Below are 21691 nucleotides of genomic sequence, written 5' to 3' on the forward strand. Positions count from 1 at the left end.
CTTACGCCCTGTGTTGCCGGGTAGGCTCCGGTTCCCCACGACCCCGTATGGGACAAGCGGTTCAAAAGATGTATGTATTTTTCCTCTTATTTGTAACATTGAAATAACACAATTTTTTTAAACTGTATATATACCAGATTAAATAACTTCTTTAAAAAAAATCTTTTTTGTCCATTGCTTCACAGGCCACTTTGTACACTTGGTGCAAAGATTCATGGACAATTAGCCTGAAACACTGCTTGATGAACTGTGTACAGCAGATATGTTAGTACTCTGTATTAAATACTATACCTTTAATTTTGTGGTCCCCTGTGACTACTGTAGACATAAAACCTTCTTTCACAGTACAGAAAGTTCTCTTACTGTTTTTGCAACTGTAAAGATGTGGGCTAATGGCTCCGTTGTCATTGTTGGACTGAAGTTGGTTTGCACACACAAAGCCTAAAGGAGAGTGTGAAGCAGAGAGGGAGAGAGAATGGGGGAGGGCTGGAAGATGTTTGTGCGGAGAAGAAAAGATCTAGGGTGGATTGTTGGGACGCCAGGTCCGTTCTCTACGGTGGGATGGAAACAGGACTATACAGGTGAAGGCGAGTAACGGACCACATAATTATAGTTAGGCGGTGGTGCACAGTGGCTCTCCAAGCCTGGGTCTACGGGTGGGTCCAGATTCGAGTTATCCAGGGTGATATCCAGAGTGGGCAGCGGCGGCTGTGTGTCCTTCGTCGCACACACCATAGACTCCTTGCTCTTACTCACATTCTTCCCCCTGAAGAAGGAAGCCACAGTGTAAATAGGGATTGTGGAGAAGTTTCAGTATGTAGTTGTAGCCTCTGTAAAAAGATTCAAGATTTAAGATTGAAGAGTTTGTCATCTATACAGTAAACAGTTCGTTATACCATACAACGAAATTCTTACTCTGTGAATCCTCTCAGCAGCCTATGACATAAATGGTAAGGACATGAGGAAAGAAAAACAAGGCATAAATCACAAATTTAGAAAAATTACTATTAGTGCAAAATCACAAATTTACAAAAATTACTATTAGTGCAGGGGGGCGCGGTGGTGCAGTGGGTTGGACCAGGCCCTGCTCTCCGGTGGGTCTGGGGTTCGAGTCCCGCTTGAGGTGCCTTGTAACGGACTGGCATCCCGTCCTGGGTGTGTCCCCTCCCCCTCTGGCCTTACGCCATGTGTTGCCGGGTAGGCTCCGGTTTCCCGCGACCCCGTATGGGACAAGCGGTTCCGAAAATGTGTGCGTGTGCGTGTGTGTGTGTGTACTATTAGTGCAAAAAATCCAAGAAACAAAGTTATATACATATATAAAGTGTGCAGTGCGCAATGTAAACATGGAAGTCGTATATGTGCAAAGTCCTGCAGGGGTAGATTGGTCTATTCGCAGTTGAAAGAAGAGTGTGTATATGTGTGCGCAAGGTATGCTGAGGTAGTCTGTGGTCTCTGATGTTATTGGCGTTGTGGATGTGTATGTGTGTGTGTAGGAGGGGTAGTTGACACCTCTCAGGATCAGAGGGTGAACTGTGTCTGCTGTGATGGGTGGAGAGGCAGTGGATGGGTATCGTTCACAAGCCTGATGGCCTGTGGGTAAAAACTGTTTTTCAGCCTTGAGGTTCTGGCTTTAACACTCCTGTAGCGTCTGCCTGATTGTAAGGGTGTGAAAAGGCTGTGCTGGGGATGACTATTGTCCTTGATGATGTTAACAGCTCTCCTGCTAGTTCTGGCCTTGTATAGGCTCTCCAGTGATGGTAAGGACGTTCCAGAGATGGTTTGAGCAGTTTTCACCACTCACTGTAGTGCCTTACGATCCTGTACTGTGCAGCCTCAAAACCACACTGTGATAGAGCTGGTGAGGACGCTCTCGATTGCACACCTATAGAAGCTTCTGAGGATTTGGCTTGGCATGCCAAATTTCCTCAGCCTTCTCAAGAAGAGCAGACGCTGAGGTGATTTCCTGAGCAGAAGCGTAGTGTTATGAGACTAGGTGAGATGCTCAGTAATGTGAACATCTAGGAATCTGAAGCTGCTCACTCTCTCCACCACTGTCTTACCAATATGCAGTGGTGAGTGTTGCACCCTCCTCCTCCATGGATCGACTATCAGCTCCTTTGTTTTGTTGACATTCAGGGAGAGATTGTTGTCGTGGCACCACTTCACTAGGTCAGCCACTTCCCTCCTGTATGCTGACTCATCGCCTCCTGTTATCAGTCCAATGACTGTCGAGTCATCAGCAAATTTGATGATGCTGGTGTTGTTCTGAGAGGCCACACAATCATGGGTGAAGAGTGCGTAGAGCATGGGGCTCAGCATGCAGCCCTGCGAAGTTCCTGTGTTTATGGTAATTGACCTGTACGTGTGGTTCCCAATTCTAACGGACTGGGGTCTGCCCGTTAGAAATTCCAGAACCCAGTTGCAGAGGGTGGGTGGCATTAAGATTGTGAAGCTTGTTGATGAGCTTCGAAGGTATCATTGTGTTGAATGCTGAGCTGTAATCAATAAACAGCATTCGAACATAGAACTCGACTTTAATCAGTCAGCCCTGAAAACATGTTTTTAAAGTAGTATCCATGAGTATCTGAGCAGGAAACCCTGTAGACTGTGCAGTGTGTTGCACAGTGTGTTTTTTTGTGGGATAATGTGTGTACTGTCTGGTAAAATTAGACTCTACATGAGAACTGCTACCAGCAGACTAGTGCTGGCTTTTGTGCTCCATTCCGCAGCAGCCAGCCTGTACACCTACAGTCATCTGCAGTGCCCAGAGGTGAATGGTATGTTGCCCTTAGCAGCATGATGATGGTGCTGAACCCAGATGGAATTCTGCTACCCACAAGCACAGGCAAAGAAGGGGAAGTGGAGAATTTCTGATAAGCCCATAAAGCATTCTGAAAGGTTGAGCTCCAGCTGAGAGTAGTAGACTGAATAGAGCTGCGCTGCTGGGCTACCAGACAGAAAGTCCATGGTTCCTGAAGCAAAAGGGACAGAATGTGTTATGTAAGCAAGCTCTTGTGGAATGTGCAATTACTGAAGGCCTTGGGTGGGGTTGGGGGGGGTCATGCCCCATAACTTTGTATCAGCACCAAATCCCCCTGGCATCTGTTTTGCCCAAGTGTTGGCAAGGTATAATATGACCCTTGTATACAGCTGAGTTTTCATTTATTGCCTTATCCTGTGCTGAGATGTTTGAAATTCCAATCAGTTCTGATTCTGGAGCGCTTTCAGCACAGAACTCCAGTGTCTTCGTCCTGCTGAACGGTGTTGTTCTATTTAAAAACTCGAGTTTTGAGGTGCTGTCCTTACAAGTTATCTGTGCTCTGTATCCTTTTTCTCGGGCAGGCTTTATGAATCATTTGGGGTTGGATGAAATAACACCTAATAACATCTTTTCTCTGTGTTTTTGGTGTTTTTTAATGCCTGATGAACATTTGGTGGCTCCTGTATGACAAAGCCAACATTGGTCTTACTAGACTGGGGTGCAAACTGGGGTTTGAGTGGGAAGGTGGAGTTGATGTAGGGCTAAACCAGGTGTGTATACAGGACAGAGGAAAGAGGAGGGCTGACAGTAAGGGAAGCACCAGGCTACCGAATGGGCCATCTGTTTTGAGGTTCCTGGGACTCCTGAGATCCTCTCCGAGAGTCACACTTCCTCCATGTTTTTGTCATGTGCCCTTGGATTGTCATCTTGAACAATACCCCCTGCCCTCAGCATGCTATTATTCCTCTTTCCTCTTCCGCTCTCTTGTGCCACCTTGAGAAGGAGGACCTACCACAAAGGTTATGGACACTGAGGGCTTTTCAGGAAGAGGGGATGTGGAAATCTCCAAGAATTCAAAAACTGAACAAACCATAACATCCACATTCCAGCATAACATAAGAAAATTTTGGGTGAGGAAAAAGAAGCATGTAAATCACAGTTTGTCAGCTGTCAGTGATGCAGCTAAGACAGAATTAAAAGTACTCACGGCAGGACCATGACGCCTGAAGGCTGGCCCACGGATGACTCGACCCAGTTATATAGGGGGCTCCCATTGTTGGAAGACAGACACACTCTAGAGTTTAACTGGATCCCCTGTGGGGTGAAAAGAGAAACAGACAGTGATTGGACAGACACACTGGGTATTATTTTGCTATCAGAGCACTAGCAATACACACAAAATATGTACACTTTGTACCAGTAGGGGTATTTGATCTCAGACTCGAAATTGAGAAATGGCAAAAAGAGGAATGGGCGAGGGAACGATCACACTACCCTGCCAATCAGCAGGCCACTCTTCATGCTCCAGGGTCCCAGTAGGAAAGAAGCCAATATAACAATAGACCAGTAGGTGGCACAATGGCTAACAAATTAAACTTGTGGCTGAAACGTTCCAGTTCCAGAAATTGTTAGAAATGTGGTTACTATGTTATAATATTTAAACAATGTCACAAAGTTTGCTAATACTCTGTATGAGGGTATCATTGACCTGTATGACAGAACATGGAATGGTGGTCAAAGACGTGTGCGCAAATGAATGCAGACCTCATGGACTTTGTCCGATTTGCTCTCTGTAGTTATCTCATCACAAGTTTTAATGCTGCTGGGTTGGATCTTGACATTCCTGTAGAGACACATCCAAGGGTGTCTTGAAATGACATTTTTCTATTTTTCCTCCAGAAATCAGTAATATGCAAAAGAGTAACTGAAAGACAAAAAGTGTTGTAGTCACAATAGAAACTACATCACTATAAACTTTAGCAGAATATATAATTCTTTCTAATATTTATATTTTGCTTTTCATCATATGGCTAATTACAGCACTCTTTGATTCATTGCAAAGGACAACTCATTGATACATTTCAGCATCTTTGCCATAATGATTTCAGTTCAAGCGACTCAGTATCAAAACTCGTCTGTCAGATTCCCACATAATTTCTTTCAATGGACCTCAAATAAGCTTAAGAACTTATAATAGCTGAGCAGGGACAGTTTCAGTGAGTCTTGAATCATGACAGGTAAGAACTACAGTAAAGCTCCCTGTTCTGGAATGAGTGTGACATTTGTTGGGAAGAACAGTGAGTTTGTTCCCACAGAATAGCAACACAACCGCCCACATCCTGTCGCCCAGAGTGAAATGGTGCCACTCCTTACCAGCTTCCGCTGGATTCCCTGTGTGGGGGCTCCTCTGGAAGGGGGGCACTGCAGGCCTTGGCCCCCCTCTTCAGCAGGATCGTGTTCACAGGGATGTAGTGCTTTCCCTCCTGAGGAGGCAGAAGAACAAATACAGGAATTCAGAGTCCACGCATTCTCCTGTTAATTAGCAACTGCATCTCCATCCCTTCTTGTCATCATCAAACTAGTGTCACAAGCACCACTTCTTTTCTTATCCTTACTGCACCTTAAAGTATGACAAAGGAATCCAGAACACTTTTCCTTGTCCTTTTGTCAAAAATCACTCTCTGCCGTTACCTGCTGCACGTTGGCCTGGAGCAGATCCCCTAGCCACTCCACCAGTTGTGTGAAGGTGGGTCTCTGTCCAGGATCGCCTTGCCAGCAGTCCATCATGGTCTGGTATCTAAAGAAAAAAGGAGACCCTTGGATTCACCACATAGCTATGCCACGGCCCATGGTACTTATTTATCAATCTTGTCCATTAGCTGAGGAACTGCTCCCAGAATACCATTTCATAACCCTGTCATGAAGCTAAAGGTCCTGTAGACTGATCTTGTGAAAGTGTCCATGAAGAAAATCCACTGCTGACTTTTCTGTTTTTCTCTCTCCAATTCTGGCTATAGAGTTTAGGTGTTCTTCTTTCCAGTGCATAATGATAACTTGTTCAAAATGGTGAATATTTGACTGTGTTCCCAGAACAGAGGATTAAACCAAACTAGCTGCTGAAAATCGACACAATTAACAAAGCTTCTCCTAATTTCACGGGGCTAAAAGAACATTTTGTTTTGATTTGTTTGTAGGAGTTCACCTTCTGTAGAAGAAAACTCTTCCATGTCTAATCAGTAGTGGTACAACAAGCAGGCCTTTCTCTACCCCCTGACACATATTGGAAGGGCAGCCCACACTGCCCTGGGGGTTGGAGATAGGGCTGGGAGTGTACATTAGTCGCTGTTCTGAAGTGAGATCTTTCATATCTTAAGACTTTCATCTTCTGTGTGACAAAGATGGTCAGGGTCTAAGGTCATGCATTAAAGAGGTGAAAGGTCAGGATTACAAAGAAGAGTCATGGGTGATGCACATACACGTGTGAATCTGCAATTCTGCAATTTGTTCATGTGTTACTGCTTAGCTCTGTCACTTGCCATAGCATCAAGCTTCACCTGGCCTCCTGTAGATAACTGCACTTTTGAAGTGGATAATGTTCCCTGAGGTTTGAAAGCTCAGCGTCTGGATCGTATTTAGTAGATCATCTCCAGTCACTGTCCGTCTGGCAGTCTACCATGGGCACCAGTTGTCAGGACTGTTGTATTTTCAGGCTCCTAATAAGTACTTTCCAATGCAATTAGGCAAATGAGTTTGACACTTCTATGTGAAATGCTACACATCAATGGTGAGATCTGGAAAGGGAATGGAGGCTGACTGGTTGCCTGCCAATGACCTTGCTCTCCTACTGCTAGGGGCCAGCAGTGATTGGTTCCTGATTGGTTGCAGGTTGTCGACTCTGGTGGGACCCTTTTTTCTCAGCTGAGTTGTCTAAAAAGGCCTGATAAGATGGAGGAAAACACCCTCCTCTACATTTGCAAAGGTTTTTTTCATCCTGTCATTCTCAGACCAGCAACCCCATGGGGCAAATGCATTCCACTGGCTGACCTTTGTAGTTGGGTGCCTGATGAGGGGTGGATTGTTGGAGTTCTCCTGCCACAACTTCTAGCTACCCCCACTTCTTTCCCCTTTGACGTGAGGCTTGGTCTCAGCACAGGCTTCGGTTGGTAATTTACTCCATCCCGTTTCTCCACAGTGGCTTCCCAATCAGTGAACCTTTTTTACCGCTTCCCAAAATGTTCTCCACTACGACCCCACAGCAGTGACTCGTTTGTCTTCCTCTGTAGCAAAAACTTTGTTATTCCACAAAACCACTGTAAGGCTCCCTTTTTTAATGCGTGTGTTTTCCTGTGGAGCAAAGGACACTGTTTGTGTCCTCCAAAGAGGAACAAGGTTCCTTGACCCAACCACACCAAAGCTCAAACAACACCACTGGCTGATTTGGGTTCCCCAAAATGGCTGGTTCTTTACTGGACTTTTCAGAACTTCCCAGGATTAACAGCTGTGAGATCTAGACAGACTGGACAAGGGAAAGCAATTTACTGACAGTCTCAAAAAGCTAATTGGGGTGATAAAAAAATAATTGATGGGTACGACTTACATTTCAGGAGTGGAGTACTCTGGTGCTCGCATCCTGGTCCCTTCTTTCAGTTTGCAGCAGAACTCCTCGTCAATCTGCAGGCCAGGGTAGGGTGATGCACCTGGGAAGCGATGCAGATTGTGAAGATCAGCCAAAGTTAGCAGCCCTCCTGGAGTGACAGGATCTGAAAATACTGTTTCTCTTGATCCATTCAACTTAAGTAATTCAAGAAACAATATTTTCATGTTCCAGAATAAAACCTATCATATGACACAATATGATAATATTATATGATAACACAATATCAAATAAAATCTAGAAAAATATGGTAGTAATGAGAAATTATAAACAGAAGATGATGGCAATGTCTAGTGAAGGGAGACTAATGTTTAACAGAATAATTGAATGCATGAGACCTAAATCAACAAGGAGGAAATCTAAGACCACAAGACTTAACTGGAGGATAATGGAACTTTTATGATATAATATGCGTACATGAGTATTTTGGAAGTAGGGCAAACTCCTGGCTCACAGAAAGCATTCAGCTTCGGATTACCCTTCATTTTCATTCAAAGCTTCACAGACACTTTGATCCAAAGCAAGTACATAGTTCAGTTTTATGAATCAGGTATTTATACAGCTGGACACTTTTACAGAAAAAAAAAAAAAAAAAAAAACATCTGTGTTGTGATATTTAACAGTTAAACAACAAGATATATTGGACTTGCACCTGCAACCTTTTAGTTTTAAATGCATAATTGTAAGTGTATTGTTTTTTGTTCTTGTTCTTTTCTTGTGCTACATTAACTCTGGCAGGTGGCATGGTGCGTGTGTGCGCGCATATAGGTGCATATGTGTATGCAAGAGAAAATTATTTTTCTATGCCTCACCATATGAGTGTTTTCAGAGTACATAGCTTTGTTTTTATCATAGGATGGTGGTGGTGTTTTGCTGAGTACTGTTAAATTATGCTAAAAATTGAATAACTGTAAATTCACTGCAGGGCTAATAATGTACCATCCTATCCTTATAAATACATACACACACATTGACTGAAACCACTTGTCCTGAGCGGGATTGCGGCAAGCCGGAGCCTAACCCGGCAGCACAGGGCGCAAGGCTGGAGGGGGTGGGGACACACCCAGGACGGGACACCCGTCCGTCGCAAAGCACCCCAAGCAGGACTCAAACCTCAGACCCACCCGAGAGCAGGCACAGGCCAAACCCGCTGCACCATCGCACCCCCCTTATCCTTCTAAATGTATTTAGACAATTTCATTTCATAACGATATTTGGTATTTACTGAGTAATGCTTAAGTAAGTGTATTCGCATTATATACTGCATGAGATAGTATTTTGGCTGTATTTTATTTATGTTTAATTAAGATCATATAGATGATGCCAGAGAATAACGTGCAGTTTTTATTCAGTCAGGTGTGTGACTTTACACATTTCATATGATAGGTAAAACTATTCTAAAAAATTTTCTAGAAAACTATTTAATGGGGTGGGGGGCGCAGTGGGTTGGACCGGGTCCTGCTCTCCAGTGGGTCTGGGGTTCGAGTCCCGCTTGGGGTGCCTTGCGACGGACTGGCGTCCCATCCTGGGTGTGTCCCCTCCCCCTCCGGCCTTACGCCCTGTGTTACCGGGTAGGCTCCGGTTCCCCGCGACCCCGTATGGGACTAGCGGTTCCGAAAATGTGTGTGTTTAATGGGGTAAGAGAACTTTTGTCTCTTCCCGAACGAATGATTAGGCAGTTCCAGATGGAGTTACTGTCCACAACATCTGGATGAGGCACATATTCTTTCGGGGTTCCGCTAATGTTCTGCTACACATGTGGCTCATGGTTTGCTTTACACACCCTTTTAACACCAGTAGTGGTTTGTTGGGAACTTCCAGCATGACTAACAAAACAAAAAAAGCCTGAGACTATTAGTTTGAAAGTCTGACAAATATTTTACTTTGCAGTAATCCACAAACTGGAGCAAGAAATGAAAATCTTGGGATGGATTTTTGTAGTGGGTTTCAAACTGGAATTTGTATAACATCACAGTACAAGACATTTGAAAAGCAGACAAATATTTTGATATCTTCTACCCAAAGGTGAACTCACTAGCTCATAATTTTTGATGGATGTAAAAACAAAGTCATCTGATGTCTCAAGGGGGGTTACATACCTAGAGAGAAAATCTCCCACATGAGGACCCCAAAAGACCACACGTCACTCTGCGAAGTGTACACCTTGTCAAAAATAGCCTCAGGTGCCATCCACTTCAGGGGCAGTCTGGCCTGAACAAGGAGAAGTCATCCAAATTAACAGCTTTCTTAATGCTGGACATCAGCTCACACCCTGCCTGGTGATCTCAGTGAAGACCTTGGCTGCTGCCCAGCCAGCAGACCATAGCATCACTCTATTTTCATCTTTTTAATGGGGATCAGCTTTTAGTGAGGCCAATGAGACAGACATGATGTGGAAAGTTAACACCATGTTATCATTGTTGAGGGACTGGTAAAGTGCCTTCAGACAAATACTCGTATCTCCTGCACACACTGATCTTTTCCTTACATACAGTCTGTATCATATTGTCTTTGTGCACTGTAGATAGCTGCACTTAAACCAATGCAGCTGCAGGAAATATTTCTAACCCCTGTGCAGCTAACACTACTACGAGTTCTAACACTTACAAATGCTTAAGATTTTAGTCACATTTTCTTTATGTATTTAGTATTTATTTTAGCGAGGGGTGCGGTGGCGCAGTGGGTTGGACCACAGTCCTGCTCTCCGGTGGGTCTGGGGTTCGAGTCCCGCTTGGGGTGCCTTGCGACGGACTGGCATCCCGTCCTGGGTGTGTCCCCTTCCCCTCCGGCCTTACGCCCTGTGTTGCCGGGTAGGCTCCGGTTCCCCGTGACCCCGTATGGGACATGCGGTTCTGAAAATGTGTGTGTGTGTGTGTATTTATTTTAGCATGGCTGATTTACCTGCAACACTATGCCAGTATTTGATGTTTACTGAAAAAGACCTACAAAGTAAGGGAAATATCTGGAATGAATACCATCATCATGCTTTAAGCAGAGTGCTGAATCATTACAGCTGGGCAACAGCTGTAAGATGAATGGGAAGTTTATAATATTCCATTTTTAGACCTGTTTTGCTGTTCTGTTTTTGCTAAATAAGTGGTAACAGGCTGTGGTCATGCTGTCACTCTCATTCAACTTTTGTGAAGGACTGCATTACTCCTGATTGTTCTCCACCCCAACCCCCACCCTCCACGTCGGCATCCTCAGTGGACCATAACGAGAGGCAAAACATTCCAGAAATGTTAGCTGCGTGCTGTGCTACATCTTTCATCCAAAACAGAGAACAGTAAACGTACATCGCCTTTGCGCACGTAGTCCGGGTCTTTATAGATGTCTCTTGCGAGGCCAAAGTCGCATATTTTCACAACGTTGTTTTCGGACAGGAGGACGTTCCTTGCAGCCAAATCACGATGAACACACTGAAATATTTGTGAGAATCACATCAAACTTATTTATCACAGTGACGCCCATAACAGAATTGTGCAATGGGCCTAAGGATGTGAAATCCTGTTCTGCTAATGGTTTTGAGAGCATTTCAACAGAACCTGGTTCTGAAATGTTGATCTTAGCAGTATGAGGTGCTCTACAATGTTAAATGTATTCTTTGGAGCCAGTCTGTTCTCACATCCACTGATTGTACTGGCTGAATGGGATATAGAACAGCCATTAGCCATACACCTCTGTGATGTGGTTTTCATTCAGGTCTTTTACCACAGTGGCATAAGAGCACAATTACAACCCCTTTAGCTCCCTGGAAGCCAGTGCATTACCATCATACAGAGACAAAGCACAAAATATGCCAATTTATTTTGTACAGTAAAAACCCCCACAGCTACCATAAGATATTACAGCCACCACAACCCTAATACAGGATGCAATGAGTAAAAAGGAACTTAACTGTACATAGATAAATCACATCAGATACTTTGCCTGCACCTTGTAAGTTTTAAAGACAAATTGCCATTTGGAGAATTCAAAATGTTATTTTCTTAGCGTACCTTGCGTGAGGCCAAGAATTCCATGCCTTTTGCAACTTGAAAGCTATAGCAAATTAGATCCTCCATAGTCAAGGGTCTCTTGGTCAGGTCCTCCATCTCTGTGGATGGAAAGCATTCTGTTTCAATTGTCCGCAGGACAGCAGCTGTGAAAAACCTGGATCCTTATCCAGATCAGATTTACTTCTTGGGGTACATTTTGAAAAAGAGGCAGGCAGCATGCATGTTACTCAGCTGGAAATTTGTTAGTAGAGTCAGCCAGAGCAATGAGAGGACTGCAGTAACACAGGCATAGCTGTGATGTTTGATGATATCAAGGGAAATCCCACACACAGTATATCTGATATATCTGATGATGGATATATGGATATTACTACATCATTCTGGGGGGTGTGGTGGTGTAGTCGGTTTGGCCTGGGCCTGCTCACTGGTGAGTCTGGGGTTCGAGTCTGGCATCCCGTCCTGGGTGTGTCCCCTCCCCCTCCAGCCTTGTGCCCTGTATTGCTGGGTTAGGCTCTGGCTCGCCACGACCCCGCTTGGGACAAGCGGTTTCAGACAATGTGTATATGTGTGTGTGTGTGTGTGTCATTCTGCAGGTGGTAGAAGTAAATCCATGTCCACCAACTGTAGTGGTCAACAACAGCCTTCAAAGGCTGACCTGGAATTGTTAGCAGCAGTTACCTTAGGGGTATGGGGATCACAACTGCAGCTGGTGCTGGAGATGCGTATGTGATCATCCACCTGAGTCAACAGTTTCTCCAACCAGCAACAACAACATGGATTTGAGACCTCCGACACTACACAGAGGCCAGAGGATCACCATAGGAGGCCAAAATACAGCAGAAGAAAAGAGTAAAGAAAGAATGAAATGGGGAGGGATAACACTGGTTTCTCATGGAGCCAACTATGGACCTCCTCCAGGATCATGAAGACAAAACAATTAAGCAAGCAGGTTGCAGTACTGGTAGGGGGATGTCACTAAAGCACATGCTATTAAAGGGAGACATAGATCGAGGTGGGGAAAGGGACTGAACAGGAACGAAGACTTTTGGCTGCTACCTTCTTCCTCCTCCTCAGAGTCACAGTAACTCTTGTCTTCCACAAAGCCAGAACTTGCAGAGCTGCCTGTGCTAGCCACACTCTCCAAACGCCGTTTGGCCAGCTCACTAAGGTCACTACCTGAACCCACTGATGCTGTCTTGATGTCGTGACTCTGCCACACAGCAGAAAGAAAGCGAGAAGCTATTGAACCAGCTTTGCTCAGTTGACTCATGGGCCCTAGCATAGTGATTTTGTAAATTTACATTCCTTTGTCTCCAAAAGCATCTTACAAAATTAATGACATATAAAACACATATATGAACATAATAAATATAAAAATACAATAAAATGGACTGAGCCACCATGACCCAAGACCTGTGGATTTACCTTACAGAAGACAAAGTCGCCCCTCTTGCTTCTTAAGTAGTTAGACAGATTGCCATACTTGCAGTACTCCACTATTATCATCAAAGGGCCTACATTGGCACAATTACAAAATTAATAATCAACATTTTATCATATGCTTTGGGACTATAAGAAACCCTTTTTAAAAACCAAATACTATACAAATGAATGTACAAAGGAACCCACACTATAAATCATTTCACCCTCACTGTCCAAGCAAACCTAAAGTGTCCCCCCTGTATCTGTGCATAAGTCCACTGAGTAGTATTGGTTATATTATTTTGTCTCCTATACGTAATAAGTTGTTACATCACTGTGTTCTTTTAATATAAATGCCAAAATGTTAATTTTTTTCTGTTCAGATTAAACTAAATTTGGTTCTACCTTTTATAACAAGTTTGTGTCTTCTGGAATAGATCACACCACTTAAATGAGTGGTGAATGGTAATTAATTAAATGTTAGGCGGGAGAGGAGTACTAGAGGAGTGTGTGCCCTGAGCCAATAGCATCCTGGAGCTCCTACTGCTTCTCATCTCTACCATCACCCTCCCCAACTTCCTCCAAGCATTTACTTAATTCACTGAGACCTTGAGTAACCCCTTCCTTCTTTCACCCTTACTCCATCTATTCCACCTGCCATACTGTCCTTACCCTACCTTTATCCAGTCTTACCTCCTGGTTTAGTGCAGGCTCCAAGGAGGTTGACGACATTAAGATGATGGCCAATGTGGATCAGTATCTTCAGCTCTGACATCAGGGCTCTACTCTCACTGGCTGAGGCACCTCCTGCCCAAGAGCACACAGCAGAGGAAAGTGATTGATTCAGTAAATGTTTCAAAGTGGTGACAGTTGCAACAGTTGGACTACATTTAGCAGAGTTTTTCTCTGATGGGATATATGTCTATAAAGTCTGACGGGATATATGACTTCATATGAAAAATGGTTTGTTTTTTCTATTCTAGCATGTATCCCTTTGCGATCCAGTTGGCAGTCAAATGTATTTTTCTGTATGTACATAGTGAGTAAAGCTTTCTGCTGCCAGAAAGCTCATGTGTATCATTTCAGAACACCTTAGCTTTGAACCAAAAGACTGCAACAAACAGTACATATTTTAGCACAGATGAAATTCCTTAAGATACAGTCCTGTAAGTATATAACATCTTACAGTGAAACCATAGTTCAAAAGAAAAAATTGATTTTTTACATGTACTGATTTAAAATTGATTTTCTATTTCTCCTCTATAAATTGATCGATTGAATGAGAACATCTATTGCACTCTGGGTGACTCCATGCTATAAACTGGTATGCTGGTATGTACATGTGAAAAGAATTAAGGGTAAGCGTGGGAGTCTTTTGAGGTCACAAGCTTTTGACATACTTTAAAAGGCCCTTTTAAACATTCTCACTGAATCACTCTTAAAAAGGGGCTTTCAAACAGAACCAGGCACAAGTCGTACGTCATTACAGTGTGCATGTGGAGTCAATATATGGTTTCGAACTGTAAGCGTGTTTTTCTCCAGATATTTGGGGAAAGAACTGCACTATGGTCAAAATTAAAGGTATATCACTAGAATTTACCAGTGGGTCCCTGGGGCTTTGATGATATTATGAAGCATAAAAAGCAGTAGTCTTTGCCTGGACCAACATGGCATCTCCAGCTACACCTAGCTCTGTGCCTGGCAGTGTAGTGTATTTATCATTTGCCATCTTGATTTTATCCTGAGTACCGGACAACAGCAAAATTGATGAAATCTTAATCAATGGTTAACACAATGAATCACATCGAGAGAGGCCTGTGTGAGTTTTAGTGAGAATCAATGTGAATGTGAGCCTAGGAAGAACTAGGGCTCTGGGTTATACCTGGCCAGCCTTCACATGGATATGAAAGTGGTATGAATTAGTCAAGACTGATAAGAGATGTGGCTGCCAAACTATGTTTCGGTGATGACAATGTTGTAGTTGAATTAGGTGCCTTCATTGTTCATGGGACTGGTCATGGTAGTCATTAGCTATCCTAAAAGACTTCAAAATCATGAGATGATTAGCTTTACAAACTAACATAGTTAGAAGAAACTCTTAACACATCACTTTGTAAGTTGTAACAAAACTTTTATGAAGGAATATTAAAATGCATTGTAATGTATTATGGCATGGGTTCTGTCAAAAGCCCTGTCAAGATACAGTAACTATGGACTTGTAACAAAAACCAGCACCTCCCGCAGCCCATGAGGCCCAGCGCTCCATGTGTTGTGGATGCAGTACATACCTGAAACTGCCTTTAAAATGCATGGTTTTATGGCAAACAATGTGTAAGGAACATCTGTTTGAAGGTCATTAATAATGAACCTGGATTCTTTCACTATTTACTTCATTATTTACCTTACACTTTTGAACTCTATGTCACCTGCAGATCTTGGACAATGAAATGAAAATGTTGCATGAGCTTTCAGCTCAAATTTGAAGGCCCCTTCCCCCTTCCTCTTCAGGGACATCAAACTCTGGCCAATTTCAGGTTCAACTTAGTACACTATGTTTGGGGAACTGCTGCAGCACACTTGCAAAGTGCTAAATGCATGCATATGGCCAAGCTACACGTATTAAATACAACGGCTCAGTACAGTCAAACCCCAAGATATGCCCATTTGAGTTACAAGAATTTATAGAATTATTATTCAATAAATCAAGTATTTATTAAATAATTTAATAAATTATTCAAATTATTAATTATTCATTAATTATTGTTTTTTCCTACACTAAACTCCCTACAACCATTCACCTGTCTATGCACCATAGTAATATAAGAGACATTGACACTATGGGCAGTTCAGAATCACCAATTTGTTTGAACCACGTCTCTGGGCTGCAGGAGGAAATCTATTCATACTCGGGTGGGGGGGGGGGGGGGGGGGCAGATTCCACAAAGACGGAACAGGGATTGAACCCATGTCCAGTCACACAGCACAAGTGTTGCAAGACACCAATGCTACCCATTCTGCCACAGTGCCACCCCACTAACAACAATAAAAACACCACTGCCGAATGTGTACCTACCTTTCAGCATTTTTACAGCTACTGTCTTGCATGTAGACAACTTGTCAATCCCAAAAGCTGAAGCTTCCACTACTTTACCGAAAGCTCCGTGCCCTAGAGTTTTACCTGGGAGGGAAAGAGGAGCAGGAGTTGAAAAGAGCCAATGTCAAGTAGGCTCTGCTGCTTTTGGAGATCATTATTCAAACGCTGAGGGTTGGCTGTCAAGACAGATACGAGGCTGTAATTTGATCAACCTGCTGAGCTGCTGCGCAATGCAACTGTCTCTCTGTGCAGGATTTTTATGGCATAGTTAATGCTGGGTGACTGTAGCTGGCCCTTGATAAATAACAGCAGGTTAATATTGTCAGAGAGGGAAGCACTTGCCTGCTGCATATGGAAGCCTAGAATTAGATCTGATTTACTGACGAATGGATCCATACCCACATACAAACATGACAGCGCAAAGCCAGAATTGTAATATGCCTTCAGAGAAGTCTTACAGATCTACCTGATTGGAGTGTGAAGACAGGAGGCATGTGAAAGAGCTGTGAAAGAACTGCAGAGAGCTTCACAGGCCATCAGATACTACTGGCCAGTACCTACCCAGCCTCAGACGATCTCGTGGAAACTCCCATTTACTTCCATCATAAGGCAGTTGGTCACATTGCTCATCCAAAGGCATTATGATAGACAGGTAACCTGGTTCAATGTCTGCATAGCTGGGCTTAAGGACAGTGTGCAGAGGTTAACAATGACAAGAAGGGCAAAGAGATACAGTATCAGTATCAATATTTAATGCATTGCACACAAATAAATTAACAAAGTGCATGTTATTCTTTGTTAGAAAAAATTAAAATGGCAATGCTTTTTCTTAGATTACATAATGCTTTTCAAACCCATTTGTGTTCTATACTTCATATTTCTGCCTTTAATGTAAGCCAGGAAGAATACAATATTTCCAAAAGAATTCAGAATATGTCAAGACATGCCAAATCATGGTCATAATTCTGTCTACAGCTTCGACAAAGCCCATTACATTTGAAACTCTGATGAACAGAGAACATCCCCAGGACCAGAACAGCTCTGGAACGTGCTGGGTTGACTTCACAAGTAGTCTTCCTCTGGGAAGGCTTGGCAGTGGTGAAAAGTGGGGCCAGAGGGAGCTCTTACCTTCCTCATCTTCCGAATGATGAGGACAAGCATCAGCCAGAGGAGGCTAGCTGCGGCTCCAGTACAAACTAAGATGATCACCTCCATATTGGGCTTTGTATCCTCACCTGGAGAGCAGCGCTGCATTAGTCAGGAAAATGGCTGTACTTCATATAACTTTTACAATATACAATATTCAGGAGATTGACAGAATTTTCATTAAATATTGAATGCAAAGGATTAATTGAGCTGCTGTAATATATTTTGATGCTTGGGGCTGGAGGTCATAGGTCAGAGGTCATGAGGATACTATTGGAACTCACCCAATACAGTAATGAATGCTGCAGTCCTCACTGACCCCATGCCATTGCTGGCCAGGCACTCATACAACCCCTCGTCATCCTTCTTCACCCTCTCAATGGTGAGCCTACCATCCTCCATCAGGGTAATCCCTGAGATTGGAGTGGCGGAAGAGAGAAACAAGGCAAAGGGTGACTTCAATACTGATATCAATAACTCTAATGACTATGGGTCACACATGGGCCACATGTGCACTTCAGGTTTGGCCAGAAACACCAGCCAAGTCTCTCTAAGGCTTCAGCCTCCTGAGCACAGATTCCTCGCCACAGCAACACTGCCAGTGCATGCATCTGCTATTGATTCATAATACGACTGATCCATTCTGAAGTGAGGAATCTCTCATTCCAGAACCCTTTGCAGCAGTATTCCAATGAAATTGCTTTGGTCAAACTGTCCTTTTCCTTCAGGCCGACTCCATTTGCAGTACATATTCTTTTACCATTCAGCTGGTAGCTTAAATATGGGAGATTAATCTGCAGAGATCTTCATGAAGAGCAGCACCTGGTATAGTGGCTAAAGCATCTTTACTAGTAACCAAGACTTGGAATTTTGCTGCTGTGCCCTTGAGTATAGTCATCTTACTGCACAAATGAGTAAAACAGTAGATTGTTTTGGACTGAATTATCAGCTTAACAGCCATACTATTTAAATAATGTGAATTTGTTTTCATGTCAAACGCTTAACAAGACCTACAGCGTTTAGCCTTGTTTACCTGGTCCTTCCTGGACATGAATCCCATCCTTGGACCATGTGATGGTGGGTCTTGGGCTGCCAAGGGCATCACATACCAAGGTCAGCGTGCTGCTGCTATTGACACTCTGATCTGTCAGGTTCTGCTGTAACCAGGGACCTCTCCTGGCTGTATGGCAGGAAACAGGCACAAAAGAAAGCCCTTATTACACTGTTCATAGTTTTAGGGTTAGTCATCTGTCTAGGACAATTCTGAGGAGAGAATTAAAAGTATGATGTTTTGCAAATGATTCCAGTTTTAAGTATTTTTACATCAGTCTTACATATTTCCTGGATGCATGTCATAGGCCACATCAGGGACATTTCCAGCAACAGGAAGTACACAAACACGACAATAACACAAATACTGAGAAAAAAGAAACACTTTGTGCGTTTTTTCCCCTACTAAGACACCCTTTACATGTATCCATTTCACCGATGCTTTTCTCCAAAGTGACTTACAATGTTAAGCTACTTAGTTATCTACCCATTTATACAGCTGGTTAATTTTACTGGAGCAACTCAGGGTACCTTACTCAAGGCAAAGTTACAGCTAGAGGTCAGATTCTAACCTGCAACCTTTGGGTCCAGAGGCAGTAGCTATAACCACTACACTACCATCTGCCCCCTTCAGAACTGAACAGTAAGGGTTTCACAGTCCCAGTTAAGTGAATTATTCTGTCATGAACCCTTGCCTTTTCAGAAACCTCTGGCAGCCAGATGTAGTGAAGGTAATGATGGATGCGCAGCTATCTGCAATTTTGCATCATCCCCTATTTCCCCATGTTATTTCTTTCACTCACCCTCTATACTGAGGTCCGGAGTCCTGTGAACCATCTTGTTAGTGTGGCTGTTGAGCGCCCGGCATTCGTAGCCCAATGCGTCACCCTGGGACACGTTCCCCAGGGCTAGTGTCAGGAAGATGGAAAACAAGCCGACCTGTAGCGTGGTGTTGCTGTCTGGGACGGTTTGGTTCTGTGGGTCAAACCAGTGTAGGTCCGTGTACAGGTACCTCGTGGCTCGACACACCAAGGTGATGCTGTCCCCCTCTATTGCTCGCTGTGGTGGGATTTCAAAGGCTTCTCTGTGGTCTGATGGGCATGTTAACAGAATAAAAATGTGTTTGGTACTGTTAACGCTTGTGTTTGAAATCTTTTTAGAGCCAATTTAAAATTTACTCAGTCTTCCAAAGAGGTCTGACATGTTATGCTTATGCTACTGCAAAAGCTGACATCAGAAAAGCCACTGACTAAAGCTGACCTGTCGTACAGAACATCAAGTATCCTTACAATAACGGCAAGAATGTGAAATTATAATTAAGTTGCTATTTCCTGTTTCTTCTCTGTAAATTAGAAGCATGTTGTCAGTGGATGGCAAAGATGATGGCCAACATGTTATAACAGAATGGGAACCAGGCTGAGACATGCTTTTATGGGGGGTGGAGGGTTGAGAAAGTCTGATTGTTTATTCAGAATCCCGGAAAGCAAGTCTACACTCGGTAAGAGAACACAGCTGTTATCACAATTCCAATTCTGGCCTCAGAATTATTGTCAGAATTCCTCCCCGTCACCTCCACCTCCAGGGCAGGCCATTGCTTATACTCCCCAGCCCTCACCCTTCCCTCCTTTGCTACCATTGCCCCTTCCTGGATTTTACCATGGTGGGGCGCTTCCAAATGCTTGCCCCACTTCAGCTTCACAGGACACACATCCCCTTAGAGGTTTGAAATGATATTGTCAGTACTAGACATAACTGGAGCTGATCTATTTTTGCTTTGCATTTCCAAATACGGAGCTGCTGAGATGCTTACCAAAAACTCTCTCATAGCAGCAGCCTCTTGGAACAAAGCTAAAACAATCTGCCTTGCTCATCACAGCCTGCCATTAAAGAGTGCCATATGGCTCTTCAGTCCCAGTCTATAAGTCTTAAAGTCTGCCGGCAATGGACAAAGATGGTTTCAATTATTGCCCCCCGCTGGACTCTTTCTTGCACAATCTGTGCATTCCTGGTTTTGGGGTCTGTCTTTCACTGTGTGAGTGGAGGTCATATTAAGGAAGCTGAAGCCATATATCATAGTGCGACTGACAAAATACAAGCCCCATTTTCCCGATTCTAGATCAGTGTCAGGGTCTTGAGAACTTACCATCTACATAGAACCTTGTTCTCCAAGCCTTTGAGCCAAACTCATTTGTGGCACGACAGGTGTATTCTCCAGATACCTTGGCTGCTGCCATGACTAATGTGCTAATCGTCTGCATGAAAAAAGAGGAAACCACTGATGTCAAATGCACCACACAAACCCAAAAGCTCAAATAAAGGCTAAACCTGCAGTCATGTGTCCCATCATTACTTAGGGTATGACTTTCCTGCCTCATAAACCACAGCCGAGTCTTTTCACGCTCTGAAAATGCAACCTCTTTTCAAATTGGAGAACTTCTTATGAACAATGTCTTTGCACATCTCACCAAGGAAAGAGCATGTTGACTAAAACCACAGATACCTTCAAGCAACAACCAACAAGAATGACTGGCACCTGCCATGTCTTACGGGGCAATTCTAATTACTCAATTAGCTACTGCCATGCTACACATGGCTGAAGGACATTTTGCTGATAGCTGAAACAGTTTTATATGTGGCAGTATGTGATTTTTCTTGTCATTTTTTGTTTGTCTTGTTTGTAGTGCTAAAATCCAAGCAATTCATGTATGGAAGGAAATATAGACAAAAATTTCTGCGATTTTACAGCAGTTTTGTGAGCAACAGAAATGATGACTCATATGTTCCTTCATCTGTCAGGTGGTCCTATTCCAAATTGGAGGCACACCGTAGTGTCTGAATTTGGCAGGCGAAGACATCATTATCCACCTCTAACCACCTGACCGGAAAACAGAGCCACTCTCCTGGGCAAGCCTTCTTCCAGCTGACCGCCTTTATTTTCCAGTTTCATTCCTGTCTGCTGGTTTCATTCACGTTACAGTTCTATTCAAGCTTGTGGAGTTTGCTGACCCAAGATTATACCATCATGCTCACTTACAACCAAGGATTCACACCAGGACAGCCATGTTTAGAAATGGTCAGAATATAAGAGTGCAACCCCTGCCTATTTTGACATTTTTTTGTTTAGGTGGTTCTCTCATGCAAAGCAACTTATGTATGTGTTTAATAAGAACGTATTTGTTAAGCTCTTTGCAGCATGATTGCAGAATTCCAGCCCCACATGCCATATGCACTTTTAGAATTAAGTTTAGGCTTGATTTAAGGGGCAGCCCTTAGAAAATCACAGCCAAGAGTCTGTGTTTCCAGTTACAATTACATGTTCCCTCCCTCCAACTAAACAGCCATTGCAGCTCATAAAACTTCAGACAAGCTCATAGGACAGAGTGATTCATGTGTGGTGACAAAGAGAATTTCAGATTTTAAAAATAAAGCCCAATTCTTTGACACAACACATTTTTATCAGTATGAGAAAGTGCCAAGTATTTACCGGTTCTTTTTCTTTGCTGAAACCTGTGTCAAGTTAATAAGGGACAGAAAGCCTATGGATTGCACTGGATTGATTTGAAAAC

At 43.4% G+C, this 21691-nt stretch overlaps 1 protein-coding gene across 1 annotated transcript in view; it reads right to left on the bottom strand.

Annotated features, from left to right (window-relative positions):
• Nucleotides 1-21691, bottom strand: part of kdrl (kinase insert domain receptor like) — a 47256-nt gene continuing 25565 nt past the window's right edge. Inside the window, exons 12-30 of the mRNA XM_018733672.2 lie at nucleotides 20269-20377; nucleotides 18929-19216; nucleotides 18109-18255; nucleotides 17360-17488; nucleotides 17058-17164; nucleotides 16491-16611; nucleotides 15909-16013; nucleotides 13529-13642; nucleotides 12839-12927; nucleotides 12470-12623; nucleotides 11414-11511; nucleotides 10712-10834; nucleotides 9515-9626; nucleotides 7359-7458; nucleotides 5453-5558; nucleotides 5135-5244; nucleotides 4526-4604; nucleotides 3969-4075; nucleotides 1-766 (exon numbers count right to left, since the gene is read on the bottom strand). Coding sequence (XP_018589188.1) covers nucleotides 574-766; nucleotides 3969-4075; nucleotides 4526-4604; nucleotides 5135-5244; nucleotides 5453-5558; nucleotides 7359-7458; nucleotides 9515-9626; nucleotides 10712-10834; nucleotides 11414-11511; nucleotides 12470-12623; nucleotides 12839-12927; nucleotides 13529-13642; nucleotides 15909-16013; nucleotides 16491-16611; nucleotides 17058-17164; nucleotides 17360-17488; nucleotides 18109-18255; nucleotides 18929-19216; nucleotides 20269-20377 — 2391 coding nt within the window. The 3' untranslated portion in view covers nucleotides 1-573. The remainder of the gene's footprint in view (nucleotides 767-3968; nucleotides 4076-4525; nucleotides 4605-5134; nucleotides 5245-5452; nucleotides 5559-7358; nucleotides 7459-9514; nucleotides 9627-10711; nucleotides 10835-11413; nucleotides 11512-12469; nucleotides 12624-12838; nucleotides 12928-13528; nucleotides 13643-15908; nucleotides 16014-16490; nucleotides 16612-17057; nucleotides 17165-17359; nucleotides 17489-18108; nucleotides 18256-18928; nucleotides 19217-20268; nucleotides 20378-21691) is intronic.

Source organism: Scleropages formosus, chromosome 13 (assembly GCF_900964775.1).
Source record: "Scleropages formosus chromosome 13, fSclFor1.1, whole genome shotgun sequence".
Lineage (NCBI taxonomy): Eukaryota > Metazoa > Chordata > Actinopteri > Osteoglossiformes > Osteoglossidae > Scleropages > Scleropages formosus.